The following is a 26569-nucleotide window of genomic DNA, read 5'->3' as shown; positions in this document are numbered from 1 at the left end:
GCACCTCATCTTTCGACTAGGCACTTTACAGCCTTCCGGATTGAATATTGAATTCAACAACTTTAGGTCTTGAGCTCCCTCCTCCGTCCCCACCCCCTTTCTGTTTCTTCCCCCTTCCTTTTGTTTTTTTTTTCCAAGAATTTATAAAGAGTTTTCCCACCTACTTCCATTATTTTTAAATCTTGTATGCCCCGCTAGTCTTTCCACCCCACCCCAACTAGAGCTGTAACTCTTTCGAGCACAAACACATTTCCATCTGTTCCTTTTCAGATGAAATTACATTTTTTTTCATAATTTGCCATGGTGAGATTTGAACTCTTGATCTTGGGGTTACAAGCCCAGTACCATAACCACTTTAGAGCTGTACCTTGAGTGCCCTACCATCCATTCTTAATTAGCACATTTGTTTAGATAATACCACCACCTTCAACACCTCTGTGTTCTTTTGTCTGTGACATCTTCTGATTATCTGCTCCTATCACTGCTTGCTTGTCCCTACAACCACACCAACCCAGCCCCCCCTCAACTTCTCCCCCCTCCCCCCCCCCTTAAACCAGCTTAGATTTCACCCCTCTCCTTATATTGGCTCAGTTCTGTGCAAGGGTTATGAGGACTCGAAACGTCAACTCTTTTCTTCTCCGCCGATGCTGCCAGACCTGCTGAGTTTTTCCGGGTAATTCTGTTTTTGTTTTCCACTTTTACCCTGTTGGTTTTGCTGCAATAGTCCTTGAAAAAGTTACACCTTGATAGCTGAGGTGCAACTGGGATTTGGACAGCTTCATAAAGGCTGCTAAACAATCTCACTTGTCCCTGGGGGAAAGCTAATTTTATATTTGTCAGATTTCTTCATGATGGTAAAAACGTACTTTATTTTAAACATTTGCTCATCCTCATTATCATAACATCATCGCTTATTTCACTATCTGAATGTTTAAATCGTGTTTTTAACTCCATGCTGCGTCGTGTGTGAATCCTTCAATTGGATTGGTTGCCTGCCTGCTTGTCAATATCACCGCCGCTTGCACCAGCCATACTTCAATTGGGAAATGGGGAGAACAGAAGACCTTTGTGGGCGGTTTTTTTTTAACATCAACAACGAACGCCATCGTTTTACCTCTGACTGCAAAATTTGGGCCATTTACGATTCGATGAGTTTCTTTTTATTATGATTCGGGTGAGGTACACCATTCGGCCCATCGAATCTGCTCCACCAATCAGTGAGATCATGGCTGATCTGATAATCCTCAACTCCACTTTCTGCCTTTCCCCCATATCCCTTGATTCCCTTACTGATCAAAAATCTGTCTATCTCAGTCTCGAATATAATTAACAACCCAGCCTCCACAGCCCTCTGCAGTAAAATCTTTCACAGATTCACTGCCCTCTCAGAGAAGAAATTCCTCCTCGTCTCTGAATTATATGAATGACTCCTTACTCTGAGATTATGCCCCCTTGTCCTAGACTCTCCCACAAGGGGAAACAACCTCTCAGCATCTACCCTGTCAAGCCCCCTAAGAATTTTATATGTTTCAATAAGGTCGCCTCTCATTCTTCTAAACTCCAATGAGTACAGGCCCAACTGACACAACTGCTCCTCATGAGAAAATCTCTCCATACCTGGGATCAACCTAGTGAATCTTCTCTGGACTGCCTTCAATGCCAGTATATCTTTCCTTAGATAAGGGGACCAAAACTGTTCACAGTATTCTAGGTGTGGTCTAACTAGTGCCTTGTATAGTTTTAGCAAGACTTCCCAATTTTTATACTCCATTCCCTTTAAAATAAAGGCCAACATTCCATTTGCCTTCTCTATTATCTGCTGAACTTGTAAGTTAGCTTTTTGGGATTCATGCACAAGGACCCCCAAATCCCTCTGTGCTGCAGCTTTCTCCAGTCTTTCTCAATTTATATAATATTCAGTTCCTCTATTCCTCCTGCCAAAGTGCATATCCTCCACATTATATTCCATCTGCCAAGCTTTTGCCCACCAACTTTAACCTGTCTATATCCTTCTATAGACAGTGTAATCTTCACCACTTGCCTTCCCAGCTATTTTTATGTCATCAGCAAATTTGACGATAGTACATTCACTTCCCTCATCCAAGTCAGTAAAGTATATTATACATAATTGTGGCCCCAGCACTGATCCCTGTGGCACTCCACTAGTTACAGGTTCCCATCCTAAAAATGCCCCACTTATCCCAATTGTCTGTCTTCTAGTGGTTAGCCAATTCTCTATCCATGCAAATATACTACCCCCAGCACCATGGGCTCTTATCCTGTTAAGTAGACTTATGTGTGGTACCTTATCGAATGTCTTTTGGAAATCCAAATATATTACATCTACTGGGTCTCTTTTATCTATCCTGCTTGTTACCTCCTCAAAGAACTCTAATAAATTTGTCAGGCATGATTTCCCCTTCATGAAGCTATGCTGACTCTGTTTGATTATACTATGCATTTCTAAATGCTCTGCTATTACATCCTTTACAATAGATGCTAACATTTTCCCAATGACGGATGTTAAGCTAACTGGCCTATTGTTACCTGCTTTTTGTCCCCCTCCCTTTTTGAATAAGGATGTCACATTAGCAGTTTTCCAATCCTCTGGGACTTTTCCAGAATCTAAGGATTCTTGGAGAAGATTACTACCAGTGCATCCACTATCTCTGTAGCTAATTCCTTTAATATCCTAGGATGCAACCCATCAAGTCCAGGGGACTTATTGGCCTTCTACCCCATTAGTTTCTCTAGCACTTTTTCTCTAGTGATAGTTATTCTATTGATTTCCTCCACCCCTTTTTCCCTTTGATTATTTAGTATTTTTGGAATGCTATTAGTATCTTCAACCTGAAGGCTGATGCAAAGTATTTATTCAACTCCTCTGACATTTCCTGGTTTCCCATTATTATTTCCCCAGCCTCATTCTCTAAGCAGCCTATGTTCACTTTGGCCTCTCTCTTCCTTTTTATATATTTAAAGAAGCTCATGCTGTCCGTTTCAATATTACTTGCTAGTTTACCCTCAATATTTATTTTCTCCCCTCTTTATTATTTTTTGGTCATCTTTTGTTGGTTTTTAAAACTTTCCCAATCCTCTGGCTTACCACTAATCTTTGCCACATTGTATGTTTTTTCTTTCAATCTGATACTATCCTTAACTTCTTTGGTTAACTAGGGTTGGTTTATCCCATTCCTAGAATCCTTCTTCCTCACTGGGATACATCTTTGCTGTGAGTCATGAACTATTTTCTTAAACATCTGCCATTGTTCATCAACCGTCTTTTCTGCTAAACTCCTTTCCCAGTCCACTGCAGCCAACTCAGCCCTCATTCTTTTGTAATGATCCTTATTTAAGTTTAGGACAGTTGTTTCCGATCCAAGTTTCTCACTCTCAAACTGAATGATAAATTCTACCATGTTATGGTCACTGTTTCCTAGGGGATCTTTTGCTTGGAGATCATTTATTAAACCTGAGATAAAAGCAAAATACTGCAGATGCTGGAAATCCAGAACAAAAACAAAAATACCTGGAAAACCTCAGCAGGTCTGACAGCATCTGCGAGAGGAATACAGTTGACGTTTCGAGTCCGTATGACCCTTCGTCAGAACTAAGGAAATAGAGAAATGAGGTGAAAATATTAAACCTGCCTCATTACACATTACCAGATCCAAAATAGCCTGATCCCTGGTTGGATCCAGAAAATATTGTTCTAGGAAACTGTCCCGAATACAATTTATGAGTTCTTGCTCATGGCTACCTCTGCCAATTTGACTTTCCCAATCTACATGAAGACTAAAGTCATCCATGATTAATGTACTGCCTTTTTTACATGCCCTCATTATTTCCTGATTTATTCTCTATCCTACAGTATAGTTACTGTTAGGGGGCCTATAGACTGCTCCCAGGCCAGTGTCTGTTTTCCCTTGTTATTTCTTACCTCCACCCATATGGATTCTACATCTTCCAATCCAAGATCATTTCTTGCTCTCATATTTATTTCACCTTGTACTAACAAAGCTACCCCACCACCCTTTCCTTCCTGCCTGTCCTTTCGAAAAGTCACATACTCCTGGAGTTTTAGTTCCCAGCTTTGATCTCTTTGTAATGTAATTACATCCACTACACTGCTAGACAGAGATTTGACATGCTGATGGTGAAAGAATAGCAATATATTCCCAAACCAGGATAGTGTGGGCCTTGCAAGTGTTGATGTTCCCATAGTCTTTTGATGCGCTTGTTCTTTGGACTGGTGGGGGTCACTGGACGTAGATGTGATAGTAATTTGGGGATTTGCTGCAGTACATCCTGTACATTGCACCAGACACGTAGTTTGTGCACCAGTCATGGGAAGTGTGGATATGCATTTCAGTGGTAGGAGTGTCAGTCGAGCTTAATTACTCTGTCCTAAATTTTTGAACTTAATTCTTTGTATGTACAACTTGACTCATCTAGGAGAGTGGGAAATATTCCAGCTGACTACCAATTTGAACCTTGTTGATTACATTCCTACAAATCTCTTTGCTACACCCAATCATGGGCTGCAGGAGTAAATCTGATGTAGCAATTCACCAACTTTATGTCTTCAGCTACTATTATTGTGTGACTATCCTAGATCAACTTACCTAGCATTTAAACTAAATAGCAACAAACATGAGGGGAAAAAGATTTGCACATTTCATACCCTTAACAATACAAAAGCAGCTTCATTGTGAACCTGAAGGCCTAACAGTTTCTCTCCACAGATCTGCTGACCTGCTGAATACTTCCAGCATTTTCTGTTTTGTTTCGGATTTTCGGCATCTGCAGTATTTTGCTTTTGTACAAGATCTCCTTTATTCTTTTTATGTTTATTATTCAAATATATAAACATGGAAAGATTCTAAAACATAGGCAGAACAGAAGGATATCGTTTTGATATTCCCAAATGAGGAATCCTGGTTCTTTTTAATTTCCCATTTCCCAGCCTGTTCTCTCCTCACCCAGTTTATCATATTGTCTGAATCCCTATTGGGTTACTATTGAGCATTAGAAAGCCACTATCATAAATGCATATGAGACAGAGGAACAGAAACAAACACATCTGTGCAATAATTTATTCGATTTTTAAAAAATGTTTTTCCAGTTTATGCTCCTGATTCTGGCTGTTTCACCAGATGCAACACAGATATTTAAAAGATAGATGGTGCAGGTCTGTGTGTTCTGATGAGGATCGTAACTGAAACATTAACTTATTTTTCTCCATATGATGTTAATTGATCTACAAAATTTAGAAAATGGATGTATACAACTCTGGCCTGAGCATTGTCTCTTGTTTGTGCACCCATGTGCCACCCTGAATTCCTCTAATTACAGCCTGAAACACAGCATTAGTTTTCAAATATCCGCTGATGATACCCAGCTCTTCCTCACCACTACCTCTCTCAACCTGTCCACTCACTAAATTGACAGATTTCTTGTCTGACAATTAGTAGTAGATGAGCATAAATTTCCTCCAACTGAGGGAAAGAGTGTTTATAATATCCTTGTGAAGCATCCTGGGATGTTTTATTATGTTAAAGAAGTTATATAAATGAAAATTGTCATTGCTGGTTTGTTACTCAGTCTGCTCTACAAGTTTTATACAAGTAGTCTTGACTATACCAGTGTTCCATTTGAGTTTTTGATACCAAGGCCAGGATTTTCCTGTGGGTTTCATGACCCCACCATCAGGCTGAAATGGGGATCAGAAGCCCATTCATTCACCTATGATTTTCCTGATATAGGAAACAGCAGCAGATGCCATGGCAGGTAAATGAGAGAGAGAGAGCCTTCAAAATGGAGTTGCCATTTCTACAACTTTTTAAAATCTGAAATAAAAAATAGGTCACCATGTTGGGGAGTCAACCACTCCACTGCTCCAGGCAGACCGACGGGGGGGGGCATCTAAGCCTGTCAGGTGTGCTGCACCACCCCCCGGCAACCTGCCCCAGGTTTGCCACTGGGCAGATGGCCTTTAAGCGACTGGCCTGTCTCCCACCACCTGGAGGCCAACTGGAAAATTCCAGTCAGCCTCTGACAACACGCCTTAATAGACCCTAAATGAGGTGAATGGACTATCCGTCGCTTGCAAGCTGGTCAATTCATCGAATTAAGACATGTTGCCAGAGGCCTAGAGGGAAATTCCACACCCGTCTGCCTCTGTTCCAGCCCCTGTATAGTATTTTTAGTGTGAGCATTTACAACAGTTCAAGGGTCCACTCATCATTCTTTTGTACATTTTGGTCTAAGTTTGTACATGGGTCTGATTGAGAAGGGGACAGGGAGGAGCAGCTCAACTGTGAGATGTCAGAGGGACAAAGGCGGATGCTGAAATAATGATGGCACAATCAGATACACAACTCTGCCTTTTTATTTACAAAATTAAATATTGCATGTGGATGGAATATTATAAAAATAGATGTCTAAAACTAAACATGCTATCAATAATTTACAGGATTTAACTTAGGAAATTCAAATTAATTATTTACAGGTGTATTTAATGACCTTTCACTCCAACCTTGCCGTATCATCTTTGCTAAACTTGTGCAAACACTTACAGAATGCATTTCTCAATCTTTCCTTCTCCATATTTCAGGTCAACATTTTCCTTAAAAATAAACATCCAGATCACTCAATCTGCGCTATAATCTTCCTTGGTTGTAATTCTTCCGAATGTATCTTTCTATTTCCCCACCTTGTTTCCAAGTGCCCTGAAAGAAAAATAAACACGGAATTTAGCAGTGCACCCGGGTCAACTATTGGCTTTGCTCTGTAAGACACCTGAAAATAATTTGTAAATATTAAATCCAACACTTTAATTATTTTCAACATAAGTTTAAAACATCTAAATACGTTATCAGTTGCACTCAATTTCAATAAATGCAGATCCAAAAATGCAGTCTCTTCTGACTGTTCTCCTTGGCTTTGCACCAAATGGACAGGAAGCTGAGTCTTGATCCCATCCATCCATGTTAACACTCACATTGCATCAGGTAAGTGGATGAACGGATATGGGAACAGGCTGGGTAAATGTGATTAAGGTCATGTGCTGGCATGGAGGGTAATAGTCTTTTTCCTGCCATAAAATCCACATTTGTATCTGAAAGGACTTGTATTGTGCCTGTCTGTATGTCCTTACCTAGTTACTACTTTGCCTGTGAACTTTAGGCCCTTCTGCTGGCATTTGTTCCCCAGGACTGGGCTGTTTTCCAGAGCTTAGGCTGCTGCTCAAGCAACTCCTCCCTGAAATACAAAATTCACGGTAACTTCAGCTAAAATCAAGCTTATCTTAAATGTACAAAATTCTCTTCAGTACTTTGCTTGTACTTATATCAAATAAAACACTAAAAAGGTTGCAAGTCTCCTTGCCTAAATCAAGTTACTGTGCCCTTGTCCATTCTCATTTGTAAAGCAGCCTGCAGAGTGATCAGATGCACACACAGGGTATTTACATTATTTTATTTTATGTTATATTAGGCCGAATCTTCTGAGGAGTGCCAATCACCATCGGATTGCCACTTGCTCCTCTTTATTTAAGCACAGCGCCATAGCTCCACATTTCTGGCCTGGACTTCTAAACCAGGGCTCTTCAGAAATGCGGAGCATAACTGTTCTGGAAGTCCTTCTTTGTAGGCAAGATCGTTGGAGGAAGCTAAGCTATGCCCCCTTTTTACAGCACCAGCTGCCATATTTTGATAAGCCTTCATTCACTACAGTGAAAAACTTTAGGACGTTTAAATAACTTTTCACTGTATTGGTGAATGAGTGCGAGTGACATGGGTAGGTAGGTTGCCAGCGGAATGGGGTGGCAGGGTCAGGTCGGGTGGTGGGGGTGTTGGGGGGGGGGGTGGTGTGGGGGAGAGTCGGAGGGCTTGGGGGTTGGAGCATCAGGGGGTCAGCGGGGAGTCAGGGTGTCAGTTGCATTGTTACCCAGTACTTAGACATAGTTCTTCCTGTCTAACATTCCTGGCTAACTATCCAGGTAAGTGAGTTGGAACCCCCCCCAAAAGTCTCTGACTCTATCTTGGAGCTGGAGGCTTTTTTTGAAGGGTTCTGGGCGCAGGGGATTTGTCCATTAGAAGTTCAAACTTCCACAGAATCTCTACCATGCACAAGGTGGCCATTTGGCCCATCGAGTCTGCACTGGCTCTCTGAAAGACCATTTTCCCCTGCCTTATCCCCAGAGCTTTGCACATTCTTTTTTTTTTCAGATAGCCATCCAATCCCCTTTTGAATACCTTGATTGAACCTGCCTCCACCACCCTCCAGACTCCAATCATGCTGTGGGTGAAAAAAATTTTCCTAACATCACTTTTACACCTTTTGCCAATTATTTTGAATCTATGACCTCTAGTTCTTGATGCTCCCTTGAATGGGAACAGTTTCTCACTATTTATCCTGTCCATACCCCTGGCAGTCCCAGGCAATTCTCATGGAATCCCTGCAATGGAGCTTCTGAGGGGTCCTATAGCCCATCTTCCGGGGTATGACCATCCAGAGACTGGAAGATTTGAGTTATTATAAGATAATAATATTATATATAGCTGGCTACATTAGACATTGCTGAAAAAGCCAGCTTTACCAAAGGAACACTTTCATTTGATCTGAAAATGTATTCTTACATTTGTTTCTTGGCACTGGGTAAACTGACAAGGGTTAACATAATTCAATCAGCCTCCACATCTCTCAAATTCAGAAAATTAATGATCCAGCCACAAAGTTTACTGGGTATATTTTTAGATAGATTACAAAAAATTAAAGAACCTATTTTAGTAAATCATTTAGAAAAATGTTTCAATTAGATTACAAATAAACTTATGTTCCACATTGGATGACCTTAAACAAACTCATTCTTCACTAAATGTAGCTTCCCTGCCCTCCTCTCCTGGAGGCAGTAAACAATGGGCTCATTTCCACCAGCACCATTCACCTTTTCCCAAGTGAGCCTCACTCAACAGGTTATTTGACAGTGTGAGCTCTCAGAGCTGAGCCCGAGCCCAAACATCACAACTGATGTTCCTGGCCACTGGATGTCAGTAGACAGCAATGAGGAGCAGGAACTCTGGCTGTCCTTCCCTGGCATCAGCCTCTACAGATGCACCATCCCGCCCTTCCTTCCACTCCACCCCATACAATGAATTACAAAGAGGCTGGGCTGGGTACAAAATGGCTGCCACATTTACCTGTATCAGAATAACTGCACTTCAAGATAACTGAATGTTTGTGAAGCACTTTGGGATATCCTGAGAATGAGGAAGACAATTTTTAAGTAAAAGTTGTTTCTCAATGCAGATATGAATGATCTCAACAGCAATATAATGATGGATAGAAACCCACCTAGAAAGGAGCAAAACTTACAGGAGTACATGCAAGCCTGGAGCAAAGAGGTCTTTGTTGATTTGAAACAGCAAAGTCCTGAGGCAGTTTACCAGATGCACAATACTAGGGTTAGCAAAACTGGACTGCTATGGGGCTTCACAGTTTCAGATTCAAAGTTAACTCAAACTAAACTTTCACTTCAAAGGTAGCATTTTTGCTAGAGAAAGGAACCCGTCTGAAGGAATAGCTAATGCTTACTGCTGTAGGGTATAAGTGTGCAAAAAAAAACAGAAGCACTTGGACAGAGCTGTGTCTGCATATTAAACATGCATTCTAAGAAATAACACTTAAAACAAATAAATATTTTTCACTCCCTCCAGGAGGGCAGTTGGGAGTTTCAAAGTGCAGTTCCAAGCAAATTGGAGAGAAGAGATATTTTCTAGGGGCTGTAGGTAGAGAAGGATACAAGGAAATGTTCGGAAGTGGCATTATCAGTGACTGGGGCCAGAGGAGTAGAGAGGCCACAGGGGTTGGCAATGTTGAGGGTACAGTTATTAAGCAAAGGAGAGTTTAGGGAAGACAAGTTGGTGATGAATTTAAAGGAGAGAGCAAGGGGAACTGAAATGAGGATCAAAACCACCACAAATTGTTATTCTGCAAAGTCTAAGAAAAGGAGGGAAGGTATTTTAGGAAGAAATTTGGGACAGGACGGGCGAAGTGGTAGATAACAAGATTTTAAAGGAGAGCTAACAATGTGGAACAAATATTTCAAATAGCTATGAAGTTGCATAACTATTCACTAACTTAATTGGACTCTCCATTATTTGCAGTATCCTGGCACCGTTAGCAAAACAATTCAAGAACCTTTCCACTTTACTCTTCTCATTATTTCACCTATTTCCATCTCTGTGACATCGCCCATCTCCACCCCTGTCTCAGCTCTTCTGTTGCTGAAATCCTTTGTTACTGCCAGATTTGACTATTTAATCACTCCATCATTGGTGGCTGGGTCTTTGGCTGCCAACGCCCTAAGCTCTAGTATTCCCTCCCTACACCTCTCCACCTCACTTTCCTCCTTTATGACATCTTAAAACATACCTCTTTGACCAAGCAGTTGGTTACCTACCCTTATATCTCCTTATGTGGCTCAGTGTCATTTTTTTAATATAATGCATCTTTGAAGCACATTAGGGTGTTTAATTGTGTTCAAGGTGCTATATAAATATAAGGTCCTGTTGTTTCCCAACAATATTTTATTCTGAATTGGGAACTCAGTCCAATTACCATAAATTCAACAACTACATTTCAAGTGTATTGTTAGTTTAAGGAAAACATGTTGAAGGCATAACACTCAATATGAATCATGTTCTAAAAGTCTGATAAATTTATTTTTAAGTACTTTGTAAATGATTTTAAACTAATTTGAGTTTATTCCCAAAAAAAAGAAAATGGTGACATTTCATTGGAAAGCAACTGAAAATCGGAGTAGGTATTCTAATTGCTTTTCAGTACAACAAATACTCATTATATATGTTTATACAATGGAGAAAACAAAGAGAACATGTCTCCATTTGTAAAACTGGAGCTCCCCACACAGGAAACAAGTCCAACCATCTTTGAGCTGGGTTATCTACCTGTTATGCTACTGCATCTGTGTGTGCTCTCTCCCGGTGAATAGTCCATAGCTCCGCCAAGTGCATTAGGGTTAGAAGGCACTGACGCAAGAAGACCTAAAAAGAAAGTAAACTTCATAAATAAAGTTGTCCATTTACCTAACTTCTGTTTAATTTGAAACATTAAGCAAGAGGGAAGGCAATGTTATCTGTGACTTGCATTCCACTCGAAATATAGGCTGGCATTTCATTCACTGTAACATATTACCTGTGTGCAGCATAAACACTAGCCTGTTTCTGTTCTGTATATTCTATGTAACCTGTCCTGTTAATCAACAGAATACAAAAATGGTTTATTTCTATTGAAGATTAGTGCTAGACATTGTTAAAACAAACATGCAAGACTGAAAATTTGTCCTTTTGATAAAGATAATCCCAGTCCTTGTGCTTTATTCTCAATCCTAATATATTTAAAAATGATTCATCTTGTGGGCCTATCTTCATTCTTCATTAGAAAACGTGCTCCACATCAAACTGTGACTAGGAAGGATTGCATTCTGTACAAATTATATAAATGGACAATCTCCCTTTAAGATATTTGGACTTGAGAACGTGTCAATATTGGTAAGTATCCCTCAACATGGGGCATTCCTTTTCTTGTATGGTATAAAAATCCTATTGTTTGTTACAGAAGAGAAATGGGCCCCTGAAGTCCCGACATGGCCAGTGGAGCACAATGTGCAGATCAAGCTTCCTAATGAAAGACAAAGACCATAAAAGGTAATTAATCTATTTCTTTATTTGTTTCTACACATGCACTCGACACTGACACAGTAATAGGGTGAATACACTTGCGTGGGGAGATCGAATCCGGCCACAAATCAAAGCTAAGAAATATAGATTGCTCAATACATCAGTTTTACAGACATTGCCAATGAACACACCCATTTTAAAAGAGGCCCAAAGAGAGGTGTAGAATGAGAAGAGAGACCTGTGAGAACCAACAGGTTTTCCAGTCAAGAGGTAGCTGTAGCAAGGAATGTAATATTACCCAGTTTCCTGGCTATTGCTTAGAAAATACCTTTCCTGGCACTTTGGAATCAAAGCTGTCAAAAAGACCTGCCTGCATGTATGTAGTCAATATAAAAGGCCATCATCTTGAAATGGACAGAACAAAGAGACAACAATATCTTATTCCAAATCAAGTAGGAATGTTGAACAACTAATGGCTGGATCTAACCCAGCGAGCTGACTGAGTGATTATAACATGTACTTAAGAATATGTGTTAAGGGGTGTGAGAGGTGAGTACACTAATTTACGTTGGACCAGAACAAGTTCCCATTAGGAATAGTGGCAATTAATCAAGATTCAATTTGCAAGCATTGAGAAACTCAGTTGATAAAGGGGTAGGGAGGATGAGATTGCTGAACAATGAACATGTCTGTTGTTTGGTTTCACTGATCAGGATGATGTCAAGTATCCTAGCTTGCAATATATGCCCCAAGAATTGGAGGTTTACCAGGATGCTGCCTGGTCTGGAGGTTATTAGCTATGAGGAGAGGTTGGAGAAACTCGGATTGTTCTCACTAGAGCGACGGAGATTGAGGGGCAACTTGATAGAAGTTTACAAAATTATGAGCGGCATGGACAGAGTAGATAGTCAGAAGCTTTTTCCCAGGGTGGAAAAGTCAATTACTAGAGGACATAGATTTAAGGTGAGAGGAGAAAACTTTAGAGATGTGCAGGGCAAGTTTTTTACGCAGAGGGTAGTGAGTGTCTGGAATTCGCTGCCAGAGGAGGCAGTGGAAGCAGGTACGATAGTGGTGTTTAAGAGGCAGCTTGACAAATACATGAATAGGATGGGAATAGAGGGATACGGACCCCGGAAGTGCAAAATGTTTTCGTTTGACAGGCAATATGATCGGCGCAGGCTTGGAGGGCCGAAGGGCCTGTTCCTGTGCTGTACTTTTCTTTGTTCTTTGTTCTAGGACATGAGATTTGGCTGTTTCTTCTACTTAATGTTATCTGTGGATGATACAAAGCCAATATGGTTTCCATTACTGATGGTCTTTGCCTGATAATTATCCTCAGGCTGTTAGGTAGAAGCTGCCTACTTTCAGTGAATTATCTCACCTGACACCAGAGAGGGTTTGGCATAAGATGAGGCAGACACATTTCAATGTCAGAAGATACAAGAGCCTCCAAGTTAATGGATTCAAGGTACCTAAGCAGAAACAAGGGAGCTGATGGTTGTCTGGTAATTTAAACAGCTTGACCACTAGGCCAAGTGCACTGCTCGTGCAGCTGTGAACCCATGTCTTTGACTGTATTGTTATATTGCCTCCTTTACAAAGCTTTCTTTCAACACTTCTCTCCAGTCTTTGCTCTGTATAGCCAACAGACAGATTTCAGTGCATGAGAAGTGAAAAAGAAGTGTAGGTAGTTATAATACTGCTTAGTATATTTAAAGAAAAGAAAAATAGATTACACTAAGTTATTTCTCCCCTCACCCAGTCCTCTGTAACAGGAAAACTGCTGGTAGATCTGCTTCATTCGTTCAATATTCAGGCGACTAGCTTCAGCATGGTTCACCATGGGTTTTGGATAATGAACACCAATGATGCATTTTGCAGCTTTCTGTACACTCTCTGGAGCATTCCAGGGATCATAGATATGTTTGGCAGGAAAACCTCGGAGGGCTGGAAGATATCGCCTAAAAATACAACCAATTCAGTAGAATGCCAACAGCCATACAACTTAGATATCATGTTAAAAATGTACAATTTACAATAAAGAATACTTTTAAAAAAGCTACATGAATGATTCAAATATAATAAAAAATATAGCAAAATATGAGAACATATACATGCATTCTAGGCTGACCTTCCCTGTAGATGGGTTAATTAGGTGCAAGCTGAATAGCTCTATCTCAACTGGGTTATATTCAGGGTACAAAAAGAATAATCATAGATAATAGGACATTTGCTGACATATGGTAGAGGAAAGAGATATTGAACCTTGGTTCATTGGCAAATCAGCTGCAACAGTAGACACCATTACGACTGTAGCAGAGGAGAAAATCACAGATGGCTGGTAAGGGTGCAAGGCTTCGTCAATGATCAAGATTACAAGAGTGGAGGTACCATGGGAGCTAGCAAGATCAAGGGGCTGGTCATGAATATGAGTAGGAGAGATTATAAAACAAAGAGATATAGGAAGGAGAGGAAGGCAGTGAATTCCAAGGACAGAGAAGAGAAGCTAAGATGGAAATTAATTTGACTGCAGATAAGGAGTCACTCAGGTAAGAAGTCTAATCTTGGAGAGAAAAGGGTAATAACTGGGATTTTATAGGAGAGAATTCAAAGGAGGTGAAGCTGCGAGACGAGATGGTGAAAGAGATCAAAGTGTGACTGAGATGTTGATAAGGGCCACACCACCACCGCAGGGGATCTGGGTGGGGAGATTGTGGAAGGTATAGCCAGGCAGGGAAGGGTTGCTATGGGACATTTGTGAGCCAAGTTTCACTGTAAACTGGTATATAATGCAATCAGCCACAGGTGACAACCTTCAAATATTTTTCTACCTCACCGTAGATATCATTAAGTACCTGATATAATCTCCATTAGGGTCAGTTCTACGTCCAAAGCCCACAGGACAGTAGCAATGAAAAAATTGTTGGAAGAAGGAACTGCAGGATAGCCACATCCAAATTCCAGCATTTACACTCCAGTCAGCGTCCAGTAATAACTCTTCAAATACCTACGGAAACAACAAGTGTGACATGGTAAACAAAAACAGAATTACCTGAAAAAACTCAGCAGGTCTGGCAGCATCGGCAGAGAAGAAAAGAGTTGACATTTCGAGTCCTCATGACCCTTCGACAGAACAGGTGTTCCTTCATGAATGGATAAATCTGGAGCAGCAGCGCAAAGTTTTCCCCAAGGATTTCTTCTCAATTAAAGAAAAAAGTGTGAAATCCAAGGGTAAAGTTTGCAAGTTTGCACTCCTAGTACAGAGTTTTGTCTGGTTCATTTGGCCACAGAATCATCCTGCTCATTATGATTTTGAGTTCTGCATCAGAATAGAATTTATTAATTCTACTTTTGTGAAACTTTCAAAACACCAGCACTTAGCAAACCCAGTTTTCAAAATTATAAACCCTTCATCAAAGTGAATGTTTCTTCACAGTTTCAGTGAGGCACTACTTTAATTGGTTTTTCAGTCCAATATTTTTGCACAACTTGTTGATCTGCCCCTTGAGCCAATCTGCGAGTAGTGAGGGAGTATTGGAAGAGTGTTGAAATCAGCCAAGATGTGAACTAGGTTCCATGCCCAGAGACCTGCTGAAAATTCTGCAGATGGGGTTGTTCTCTTAAACAGCACTAGTTAGGCTGCAATGCCCCACATGGTCAAACAGCCCGCCAACATACACCAGCTAAGTTTACATTTGAAGAATGTCAAGATGATGTGATGTATGCACGTATTTCATCGGCTGGTCAAATATATATTGAACTGCTTTAAAAGGACTTTCTAAAAACAAAGACACTGACTTAAGGTGGCTGCCACAGGTCATTTGACAGGCCTGCTATTACAGGAGGTTTCCAATCTCGATTACAATTAGGATATGCCAAGACAACCTCCTATGGAATTTCACACTCACTGATGTCAAGAATTACTTCAAAGATGAACTGAAATTGTACAGGCTCTCACTATTTGCATTTGTTTAAAGCTACCTTTCAGGCAGAGACAGAAACTCTACCAGGACAATGACTTATAGGTGTTCTTCCCAGCTCATCACAGGGAAGAATGGTCCATTCAGAATTGATGGCTGGGACATTAAAAGGAACTAATAACCTGGCGATAACACAATAGCCAGGATCAGTCCAGAAATGAGCTAATCAATTACCTTCTGTGGAATACTCAACTCACTATGGGGAGAGAGGTCATGTGACCAGAATAACCATTTGAACTGTCTTTTATTACAACATCCAAGCTGCTTAAAAAACAGTTTAGAAGAAATCTGCCAATGGAGAAATAACACCATCTCTCTCTCTCTCTCTCTCAAGTTCAAGACCCTATCACAGATATATTTTGGAAGCAGCCAGAGAAATAGAGAATTCAATCGAAAGGAACCTCAGGTACAATTGCATTAACTTTTGGAAAAGATGGATTACATTTTTAAAAAAAGAGACTGTCTCCAGAAATTGCAGTTTACATTCGCCTCAACTCCACTGGAATTTCAAGACCACCATGGAAAAAAATCTGCCTCAGCCATGAACACTAGCGAAGGACTCAAACAGTGAATTTTATATTTTTTTACCTTTTATCATTGAATCTTAAATTTGGCCAAAAAGTAACTTCCTGCTGTATAATTTGTAATACACAAATTATGGGCAGAATTTTGTCCTTGGCGGGCGGGCTTGGCGAAGGCCCACAATCGACACTGCACCGCGATTTCACGCCAATTAGGGCGTTTAGTGCTGCCTGTGTGGGCAGGGGGAGGAGTGCGAGCCGGGCGAGGGTGATCTTCGTGCATACACGCGAGAGTACGCTTCATGATTTTCCTGAGGCACAGAGCTGCCTGAGGGAGGTGAAGAGAAATGAAAATAGTAAAAATGTAATGAAACATGTCCCCTCTTATGACTCTGTCACATGAGCAGGGACATGTTATTATTGAAAAATTAAAGTTTTTATTTTATTTTTTATTTGCTTTTGGAAACATCATCCTGCCCATGGATGAGGTTTCCATTAAAATGCAAAGGCCGCTTGGCCTTTTCGCCTTCCTTTTTCGCTACCCATCCAACTGAAGTTAATTGATTACGTAATGGCCTTAACAGGCCTTTTAATTGTCACCGAGCGCGCTGCCAGCTCCGGCGTGCACCCGCTGACCGAGCTATCGCGCGACTGTGCATTGACGTCGGCACAATCAGCGGGTTGGGCAATATGCGCCATGTGAGTGTGTGTGTGTTGTGAAGGTCGGACGTGGGATTACCTTTTTAAATACCTTTACGTGGGTCGGATTTTAGCTCAATAAAAACTAACCTCTGTGTTTAAACACAAGAAAGCCAGTCCGACTGAGTTCTTTGCATTCAGCACATGTTTAAGCACAGACGCTGAATTAATACCTTCATCCTTATAATTGCAAAAAAAAACTGTTACGATCACTCGAGGAGTTGGAAAGAAAGGCCGGGTTCTAACACATGTCCTAACAGTTGTGACAAGAATGATTACACATGGGCAAAGCACTAGGTCATCAGTATACTGGAAACCAAATCTCAACAGGAAATACACAGCTTTCAGCAGAGAAAATTGGATTAAACAAATTGCAAAGCACCTTGACAGGTAACTTACAGGAAGCAGTGTATGCCCAAAACTATAAGTAGTGTCATCAGCTGTAGTAAAATAACATCACAGAAAATAAAGCCCAACTTTACATTCCACTATAACTCAGTCACCTTCATTCCTTCTTCCCAGCTAATCCATAGGTCACCTCTCGTCAAAAAGCATACCACTGCATGGCGAGCTAAGTGATGGATCCACCCTTCTTGACGCAGCTGTGTCATTATAGCATCGATCCAAGGAAATCCCGTCTTCCCTTCTGCCCACTTAGCCAAAGCCTCAGGGTTTCTGTCCCATGGAACTTGAACACAAATAGGATTTCCCTCCATTTTATCAAACCTGGGGTTGTTAGTAGCTGCTGCATAGAAGAATTCACGCCACAACAGCTGCCCATAGAGAGACAAAGGAGGGGAGCTGTTTTTCTTCACCTGTTGAAAAAAGAGGGATAAGTTCTCAACATACAAACATTGCTCATAAACAGGGGATGAAATTTCACTATAGACACAGTGCACCTGCGTAAAGTCAATTATAGCCAATTCTTTCCATCAATGAGGAAAATGACATTCAATTTTCCATTTCCAGTACTGTGGGAACAATGTCAACCAGTGCCCCTACCAGATTTCTGCTCAATTTCCTCTTGTCTGCCAGCATCCCTGTAATAGGGCTGAGATCAATAGAAACTGATCTTATTTCCACTATCTACTCCAATTCTCTGTGAGTCTCTTGATTTTTTAAGGATCCTTTATCCTAATTTATTTTCAGATATGTGTTTGCAAATAATGGATCTCTATCACCCTATCACCCCACGACTCCCCCTCCCAAAAAAAAATCAGACTCAAACATATACCTCGTGGCCCCAGTGCAGAGTAAATGGAGAGGCAAACATTACTCTTGATGCTAATTGATAGCATCAATGATGGAATTGATGGAACATAAAAGTAGGGATGTTTTGCTACAGTTGTATAGGATATTGGTAAGACCACATGCAGAGTACCATGTACAATTTTGGTCTCCTTATTTAAGGAAGGACATAATTGCCTAAGAAGCAGTTCAGCGAAGGTTCACTCGACCGATTCCTGGAATGAGGGGTTTATCCTATGAGGAAAGGTTGGACAGGTTGGGCCTGTATCCATTGAAGTTTAGAAGAAGAGGCCATCTTATCGAAACGCGCAAGATCCTGAGGGGAGTTAACAGGGTGGATGTTTCTCCTTGTGGGAAAGACTAGAATTAGGGCACACAGTGATAAGGTGGAGATGAGGAAAATATTTTTCTCTCAAAGGGTCATGAGTCTGAGGAACTCTCTTTTCCAGAGAGTGGTGGGGGCAGGGTCACTGGATACTTTTTAAGGCTGAATTAGATAGATTGTCGATTGACAAGGGAGTCAAACGGTATAATGGGTAGGAAGGAAAGTGGAATTGAGGCCACAATCAGATCAGCCATAATTTTATGGAATGGTGAAGCAAGCTTGAGGGGCCAAGTGGCCTATTCCAGCTCCTAATTCGCATGTTCTTATAAGAAAATCACCAACAGCCAAAGAGAAAATCTTGCCACTGTCCTTTAATGTACAGAAAACCTGGGAATAATATTTTTTGATTCTGCATCTCTGCTGTAGGTGAACCAGCTACAGTGTTCTAGTTGGCTTCGTTCCAATGGCATTTTTGATATAGGTACCTGCCAATCTCAGGTAACACCAAGTCAAGTGGTATCCCTTCTCCCTGGCACGTGCACTGAAGTGGCAATTTCTTTTGACCGAGTGGCAGGAAGAGTAAGAAAACAGAATAGTACTATGTGCAAAACAAAAACAGAATTACCTGGAAAAACTCAGCAGGTCTGGCAGCATCGGCGGAGAAGAAAAGAGTTGACGTTTCGAGTCCTCATGACCCTTCGACAGAACTTCTATGTGCACTTGCTGCAAGACATTAGGTGAGTTAAGTATACGAAGAACGCATCTTAGTTCATCAAGGTGACCATATAAGATGGGTAATTTTGCTTTCTTCATTCAAAACTCTATACACAGTTGTAGAATACTCACTCAACCAATGTAAGAGAATAGAGATGAGCACAGAAACCAGCTGGAAGGACAGATCAGCAAAGGCATTATCACCCAAATCCAGTGCAGCCTTTGGTGTTCTGTAAACTAAACTTACTCAATGTTGCTGCTCTACACGTCACTGGTATAAACAAATTGGTCTTCCTCATTCTTTAATTATTGTGTATCCTCCACACATTGCCTACTTCCCTGCACAGGGGGCATGCAGTATTGTTTCCTCTGTACTAAAGATCAAATTAACATATACAAGGCCTTTATGCTTCATGGTGCAGTGTGGCCAGCTCTGCCTGACATCGGCATGTACTGACATCAGAAACATCACTGGAGGTATCAGCCACCAAGTAGCTTCTCCAGAATATCGATTTAGCCTGGTTGGTTGGAGGAAGCTGATTAAATATGGAAATTCACTGCTGCAGGGCATGCAACTAACATAACTGACATCATGCGCCTCCCATTTGACTTTAGGTTGAAAAAAACTGTAAGGATTGCTTTGTGCATTTCACAGACAATCCAGGTGCATCCTGACAAGCCATACCTTTTTATACAAGTCGGTCAGCTTAAAGTAAAACAGACGACATGACAAACAACCAAATCGCAGGTATGGACTTAGACCAGCAGGGCTTGCAAGAAGTGAAGTAGAGTTCATTCGTGGTCTTTCAAAGTTTGCCACCCAGGCCTGAAAAAGGAAGAGAAACTTTGGAAAGGTGTACTAAACAATTCTACTGCTCAGGTTTTTTTCCTGGAGAAATGCAAATCTCTAGGAATCAGCTCTAGGAATACAGGCAAAATATGTTCAAGTTCCAGTCACATTCAAAAAAGTTAATGATTTTATTGTACTATAACAACATTTTCAATCTCTGTCCACAAGACTACCTACAAATGTTAGTAATGTTTCCAGTGACACCCAATTCCGAAAAGTGAGCCAGTACTTCACTGCTGGAAATGTCTTTTATTGACCTGCAGCAACAGCAACAATGTGCCAATAAGTCAACAAACAGTAAGGGGAAAACAGGCTGACAAATCTAATTATCCACTTATGTAGCAGCCATCTTACACCCAGAGCATAAAGAAAGCACACAAAAGAAAATATGTGATGTTATTGATTCAAACACCCAAAATGATCCTTCATCACTCATACGTCATTCAGTCATACGTACAGCTAAAGGAATTCTAAATGTATCATTGCAAACTAATCTTAGTATTTTTCATTTTTCACCCATAGCTTTCATTGTTTTTGTTTTCCTTTTGCAGCAGGGTTGTTTCTTACTTTTCTTTCCAAATGTCTTTCTAATCTTTTAAGAGCCTCTGTTTCACCACCAGGCCACACAGCTGAAGGGAGGCCTTCTGTATCAAAGCCTAAGAATAGAAAAGCATGGTGTAAGGAACATCTCTTTATTTTTGTTGGACTGTGGATTAAAATTACAATGGCTGCAGTTTGAAAGACATGTCCACTGCAAGAGGATGAGAGATATATACAATGTTGCAGTGCTGGAACAGAATGTGCCATGAAAGATAGGATGGTGCCGGAGAGGAGTCGTGGATCAAGGGGGCTGCCTGGCAACAACATTTTAATTGGCTCCTGATCAGGTGAATAGGTTTTTGTGTGAGGGCAGTGCAGCAGAATAACTCCTAGTCTGAAAGGAACAAGACCTAAAACCTCTTTTTCCTGTGTGTGGAAGATTCCAGTAATTCCACAGTAACAGCTAGCTGGCTTTTTCTCCTCATATCTCTATAACCTGCTCTCTCTCTGAAAACCCCAGTCAAGAGGCAAAGGGGAAAATCACTGTTAGAGACATTGAAAGGCAAGTGCTCAAACTGTGAACTAAATACTGAAAGTGCTGGAAGACCACTTTGTGTCATCAACAAAGAACTGTAAGGAATTTAGAAGACATTGATCAAAATCAACCCATCGAATCCTGTACTCTGGGTTGGTGCTATTGAATGTTTTTATCCCACCCTTAAAATCCATGTTTTATGTGTCTTATGTGTCGTGTGTATGTGTGTGTGTGTATAGGGATTTAAGAAGGAGGTAGAGTTTAAGTTATAGTGTTAGAAATTAGCAGTTCATATTTCTTTCTTTTGCTACTAATTAAAGACAATTTGTTCAATAAACTTATTTATTTATTAAGTTTACAAACCCTGGTGCTCATATTCTGTTAACCTAAATTAAACTATTAGGTAGGTTGATCAAAATTTTCACATTTGGTGCAGCTAAGGGAGTAGTGGGACTTGATATTGCAGTGCACCCCAGTGAGTTGTGACAATGGTTAAAAATAAACTCCTGCTTTAAATATAAATAGGTAAAGAAGGATCCCTAGGGGTCCCCAATGTCACACAGACTTCGCTTTGATCTCCAGTCTTTGCTGATCTTAGACTTGATGGGATTAGAGTCACAATTCATCTTATCATCTCCGGATTAATGAAAAATTTTTTAAAAACACGGTCGTGGGTGTGGCTCACTAACTAGTGACTGTTACTGGACTCGATCAAACTCAGTTTTGGTATTTCTGCTAATATTCACCGTAAAGGCTAATACAATGACCACTTAGGCGAGGTTGGAGGGAACTAGTTGGATGAATGAAGTTGGTTAGATGGAACCCAAGAAATACTCAAGTAAATTAAGGTTAACTTCCTAATATGATTTGGTAATATAAGTCTAGTCGGTAATCAAATTGAGTGTGACAGTAACAGATTCAGCAAAGAGTGAAGAATTATAGAGATAAAGAACTTTTCTAGGTCAATGCTTATTCAGCAACAATATAAAACAGAACTGACAAAATCCACAGACAAATTTCTGAACATGAAATAAAAACAGGAAGTGCTGGAAATACTCAACAGGTCTGGCAGCGTCTGAGGAAAGAGAAACATGGTTAACATTGAGTCAAAATGACTCTTCTTGGAAGAGTCATATTCAACTCAACACGTAACTCTGTTTCTCTCTCCACAAATGCTGCTAGACTCACTGCGTATTTCCAGCACTTTCTGTTTTTATTTCAGATTTTCAGCATTTGCAGTATTTTGCTTTATGAACTGATTATACAGAGTGTTGATAGTTTGCAGAGGTTAGGTTACAAAAGTGTATGGGTATTGTAAATGGAACTAATCATTGATCTGGTGACTGCAGAAGTACATTGCTGGAGATTCTCAATGAGCACTCCTTGCCTATTCTCAACAACCAAAGTTACTGACTTCCTCAGAAAAAAATTGGGCAGCTGGAAATGTATCCATGATCCACTGTAATTCTCATCTTGATCAAAACGGATTAGTTAGACTGAGTAATGATTTAATTCTGCTAAATTTAAATCTGCTTAAAAGGGAGGTTATTAGCTTATGTCATGAACAAGTATAAACAGTTGGGGTGAAAATACTATAGTACAAAGAAAGCATTTTACTGCATGTGGAGATCATACAATAGTCAGCTTGGTTTGTTTCCTGGTATTCTGTCTAGAATACCATTGAGTTATAAACAAAGCAAGGTAAAATATCAAGAGGAACGAACTAAAAATGGCGTGCATACGTTTTTAGCAAATTTCTTTTGCATGACCGAATTGTCCATCCCATTTTCACTAGGAACAGAATGTTCCTTGATTGACAACTGGATTCAAAATTCTTTTGTTAAATCCCTGAGAAATGTAAACAAAAACTAAAGCAGAATGAAGAACAGTTCAATGTTCCAGTACCAAATATCTGCTACTAGGGGGCTTAACTATCAATTGTGACAAGTGGGTACAGAGCCACTTCTTAAAAAAAATTTATTCATGGTATGTGGATATCATAGACAAAAGCAGCATTTATCTCCCATCACTAATTGCCCTTGAGAAAGTGGTGGTGTGCCATCTTCTTGAAATGTTGCAGTCCATGTGGTGTTGATACATCCACAGTGCTGTTAGAGAGAGAGTTTCAAGATTTTGACCAGCAACAGTGAAGGAACAGCCTTATATTTCTAAGTCAGGACGGTGTGCAACCTGGAGGAAAATTTGCAGGTGGTGGTGTTCTCATGTATCTTATGTCCTTGTTCTTCAAGGCGGTACAGGTTTCAGGTTTGGAGGGTGTTGCTGAAGCACACTGCTGCCACTGTGCACTGCTGGTGGAGGGAGTGAACGTTTAAGATTGTGGACGGGGTGTGGATCAAGCGAGGCTGCTTTGTCCTGGATGGTGTAGACCTTCTTGAGTGTTGGAGCTACATTCACCAGGGCAAAAAGTGGGGAGTATTCGATCACACTCCTGACTGGTGCCTTATGGTCAGGTGCTGGGGAGTCAGAAGTTCCACTACTGAATTTTCAGCCTCTGACCTTTTCGTCTAGCTACAGTATTTATATGACTGGTCTACGGTTTCTGGTCAATGGTAACCCCTAGGATGTTGATGATGGGGGATTCAGCGATGGTAATGCCTTTAAATGTCAAGACTAGATGATCAGATTCTCCCTTGTTGGAGATGATCATTGCCTGTCACTTATGTGGCACGAATATTCTTGCCAATAATCAGCCTAAGCTTGAATGTTGTCTCTAGGCCTTGCATGCCTTCATCATTTGATGAGTTACCAAGGGTACATTATATTTTCACTGATGATTGCACATCACCGCTTCATCATGGGAGGGTAGGTCATTGATGAAGCAGCTGAAGATGGTTGGGCCAGAGGAACTCCTGCAGTGATGTCCTGGGACTGAGATGACTGGCGAGAAACAACCACAACCACCTTCCTTTGTGCTAGGTATGACTCCAACCAGTGGAGAGTTTTCCCTCAGATTCCCCTTGACTTCGAGTGTGATATCAAGGAGCCTTATCAAAATTGGTCAAATGTTGCCTTGATGTCAAAGGCAGTAACTCTCACCTCACCACTGGAATTCAACTCTTTTGTCCTTTTTGGACCAAGGCTGTAATGAGGTCTGGAGCTGAGTCACCCTAGCAGAACCCAAACTGAGCATTGGTGAGCAGACTATTGTTGAATGAGTAGTGCTTGACAGCACTGTCAATGACACCTTCCAACACTTTGCTGATGATTGAGAATGGACTGATGGGATGATAATTGGCCGGGTTGGTCTTGTCCTTCTTGTGGTCAGGACATCCAGGGCAATTTTGCACATTGTCAGGTAAATGCCAGTGTTGTAGTTGTATTGAAGCAGCTTGGCTTGATGCGTGGCTAATTGTGGAGCACAAGTTTTCAGCTCTATAGACAGGATGCTGCCAGGGCCCACAGACTTTGCTGTATCCAGTGCCTTCAGCCATTTCGTGATATCACATGAAATGAATTGAATTGGCTGAAGACAGAGTTCAGGAGGAGGTCAAGATGGATCATCCACTTGGCATTTCTGGCTGAAGCTGCCTGCAAACACTTTAGTCTTGCCTTTTGCAAGGGCTCCCCCATCATCGAGGATGGGGATGTTCATGGAACCTCTTCCTCCCATTAGTGAAAAGTAGACAGTTAGGCCGAGGAAAATAGAAACTGTTAAAGTGGCAGAAAGCAATGGAAGAGTCACAAATGTAGGTGGGAAGAAAAAAGTAGAATTGAGGTAAGAAGAAATCAGTTCAGTGGTGCAGGAACAGGCTGAAATGTTGGGTCTACCAGGACTGTCCTGTTGTGGATCTTGGAAGGAGGTAGATGCAGGGTGTTCAGGATTACCTTACTATAAGGTTGGAAGCCATGGCACAAAGATCTCCAGAGGAAATGAGGTCAGTAGCAGACCTGGAGACGATGGCATGTTGTTTGGTGGTGGGGATATGGTCTAGGGGAGGTAGGAGGAACTGTCAGAGAGTTAGCATTTAGTTTTTGCTGAGCAAATACACCAATTCTGCTCCCGACAGCCCACATCACCTCATCAATGCCTAGTTTTGAACTGCTAGATATGTTATGAGTCTACATCATGTAGCACAGTGGTAAAGCCACACAACACAATAGAGGGTGTTCTCAGTGAGAACACAGGGCTTGGTCTCCACAGGGATTATGGGGTGGTAGCTTCTAGCAATACAGACATGGACAGATGCATCTGCCACAGGTAGATTGAGGACAAGGTTAAGTAGGTTTTTCCCTCTGATTCTCTCAGCACCTGCTACAGGCCCAGTCTGGAAGATTTGTCCTTCAGGACTGAGTTAGCAGTGATGCTACAAAGTCCCTCTTGGTGATGGAAATCGATCCCCTAACCAGAGTATATTCTGTGCCTTTGCTACTCTCAGTGCTTCTTCCAAGTGGTGTTCAACATGGAAGAAGGAGTACTGATACATCAGCTGAGGAAAGGCAGTGGGTGGTAATCAGCAGGAGGTTTCCCTGCCCATGTTTGACCTGATGCCATGAAACTTCATGGGGTCTGGAGTCAATGTTGAGGACTCCCAGGTGGGGCCCGCCTACCTGTATACAACCTGCCCATGCCACCACCTCTGATAGGTCTGTCCTGCCAGTGGGACAGGACATATCTAGGGATGGTGATGGAGGGGTCTGGGACAAGCCTGTGAGGTATGATTCTGAGAGTCTGGCCATGTCAGGCTGTTACTTGACTACTAATCTTTGGGACAGTCCTCCCAATTTTGACACAACCTACAAGCTGTTAGTGAGGAGAATATTACAGGGTGTCTCTTGGTGTCAGCTTTATTCTTATTCGTCTTTTAAATCATGGTTTAAGACAATTGAATGACTTGCATGGCTATTTCAGAGGGCAATTCAGAGTCAACCATGTTGCTGTGGATCTGAAGGCACATATAGGCTAGACCGGTAAGGACACTAGAGTTACAGAATCATAGAATGGTTACAGTACAGAAGGAGGCCATTCGGCCAGTCATGTCGGTGCTGGCCTGTGAAGGAGCAATTCACCTAGTGCCACTCCCCTGTCTTTTGCCCATAGTCCTCCAATTCCTTTTGAAAGCCTCAGTTGACCCTGCCTTTACCACAATCTCAGACAGTGCAATCCAGATCCTAGCCACTTACTGCGTGAAAAAGCTTTTCCTCATGCCGCCGCTGCTTCTTTTGCTAATTACCTTAAATCTGCACCCTCTGGTTCTCGATCCTTCCACCAATGGGGAACAATTTTTCTCTCTCGACTCTGTCCAAGGCCTTCAACCTTCCCTTTTCCTCCCAATTTCTCTAATCTATGTACATAACTGAAGCTCACCATCCCTAGAACCATTCTCATGAATCTTTTCTGCACCCTTTCTAATGCTTTCACATCCTTCCTGATATGTAGTGCCCAGAACTGCACCCAATACTCAAATTGATGCCATACCAGTGTATTATACAT

The 26569-nt window shown here is 41.2% G+C and overlaps 1 protein-coding gene across 2 annotated transcripts in view; it reads right to left on the bottom strand.

Moving 5' to 3' along the window:
* Positions 1-6373: 6373 nt before the first annotated feature.
* Positions 6374-26569, bottom strand: part of cry1b (cryptochrome circadian regulator 1b) — a 29171-nt gene continuing 8975 nt past the window's right edge. The window contains exons 5-13 of one of the 2 annotated variants that reach the window (XM_041216027.1): positions 20610-20698; positions 19878-20018; positions 17409-17720; positions 14561-14712; positions 13464-13666; positions 10974-11069; positions 9204-9263; positions 7160-7263; positions 6374-6731 (exon numbers count right to left, since the gene is read on the bottom strand). In XM_041216027.1, the coding sequence (XP_041071961.1) occupies positions 7160-7263; positions 9204-9263; positions 10974-11069; positions 13464-13666; positions 14561-14712; positions 17409-17720; positions 19878-20018; positions 20610-20698 (1157 nt within the window). In that variant the 3' untranslated portion in view covers positions 6374-6731. The remainder of the gene's footprint in view (positions 6732-7159; positions 7264-9203; positions 9264-10973; positions 11070-13463; positions 13667-14560; positions 14713-17408; positions 17721-19877; positions 20019-20609; positions 20699-26569) is intronic. The other variant, XM_041216028.1, reaches the window with a different exon arrangement.

This window comes from Carcharodon carcharias, chromosome 21 (assembly GCF_017639515.1).
Source record: "Carcharodon carcharias isolate sCarCar2 chromosome 21, sCarCar2.pri, whole genome shotgun sequence".
In the NCBI taxonomy this organism is placed as follows: Eukaryota; Metazoa; Chordata; class Chondrichthyes; order Lamniformes; family Lamnidae; genus Carcharodon; species Carcharodon carcharias.
The sequence above is the reverse complement of the archived record's forward strand: the minus strand, read 5'-3'. Positions and strand labels throughout refer to the sequence as shown.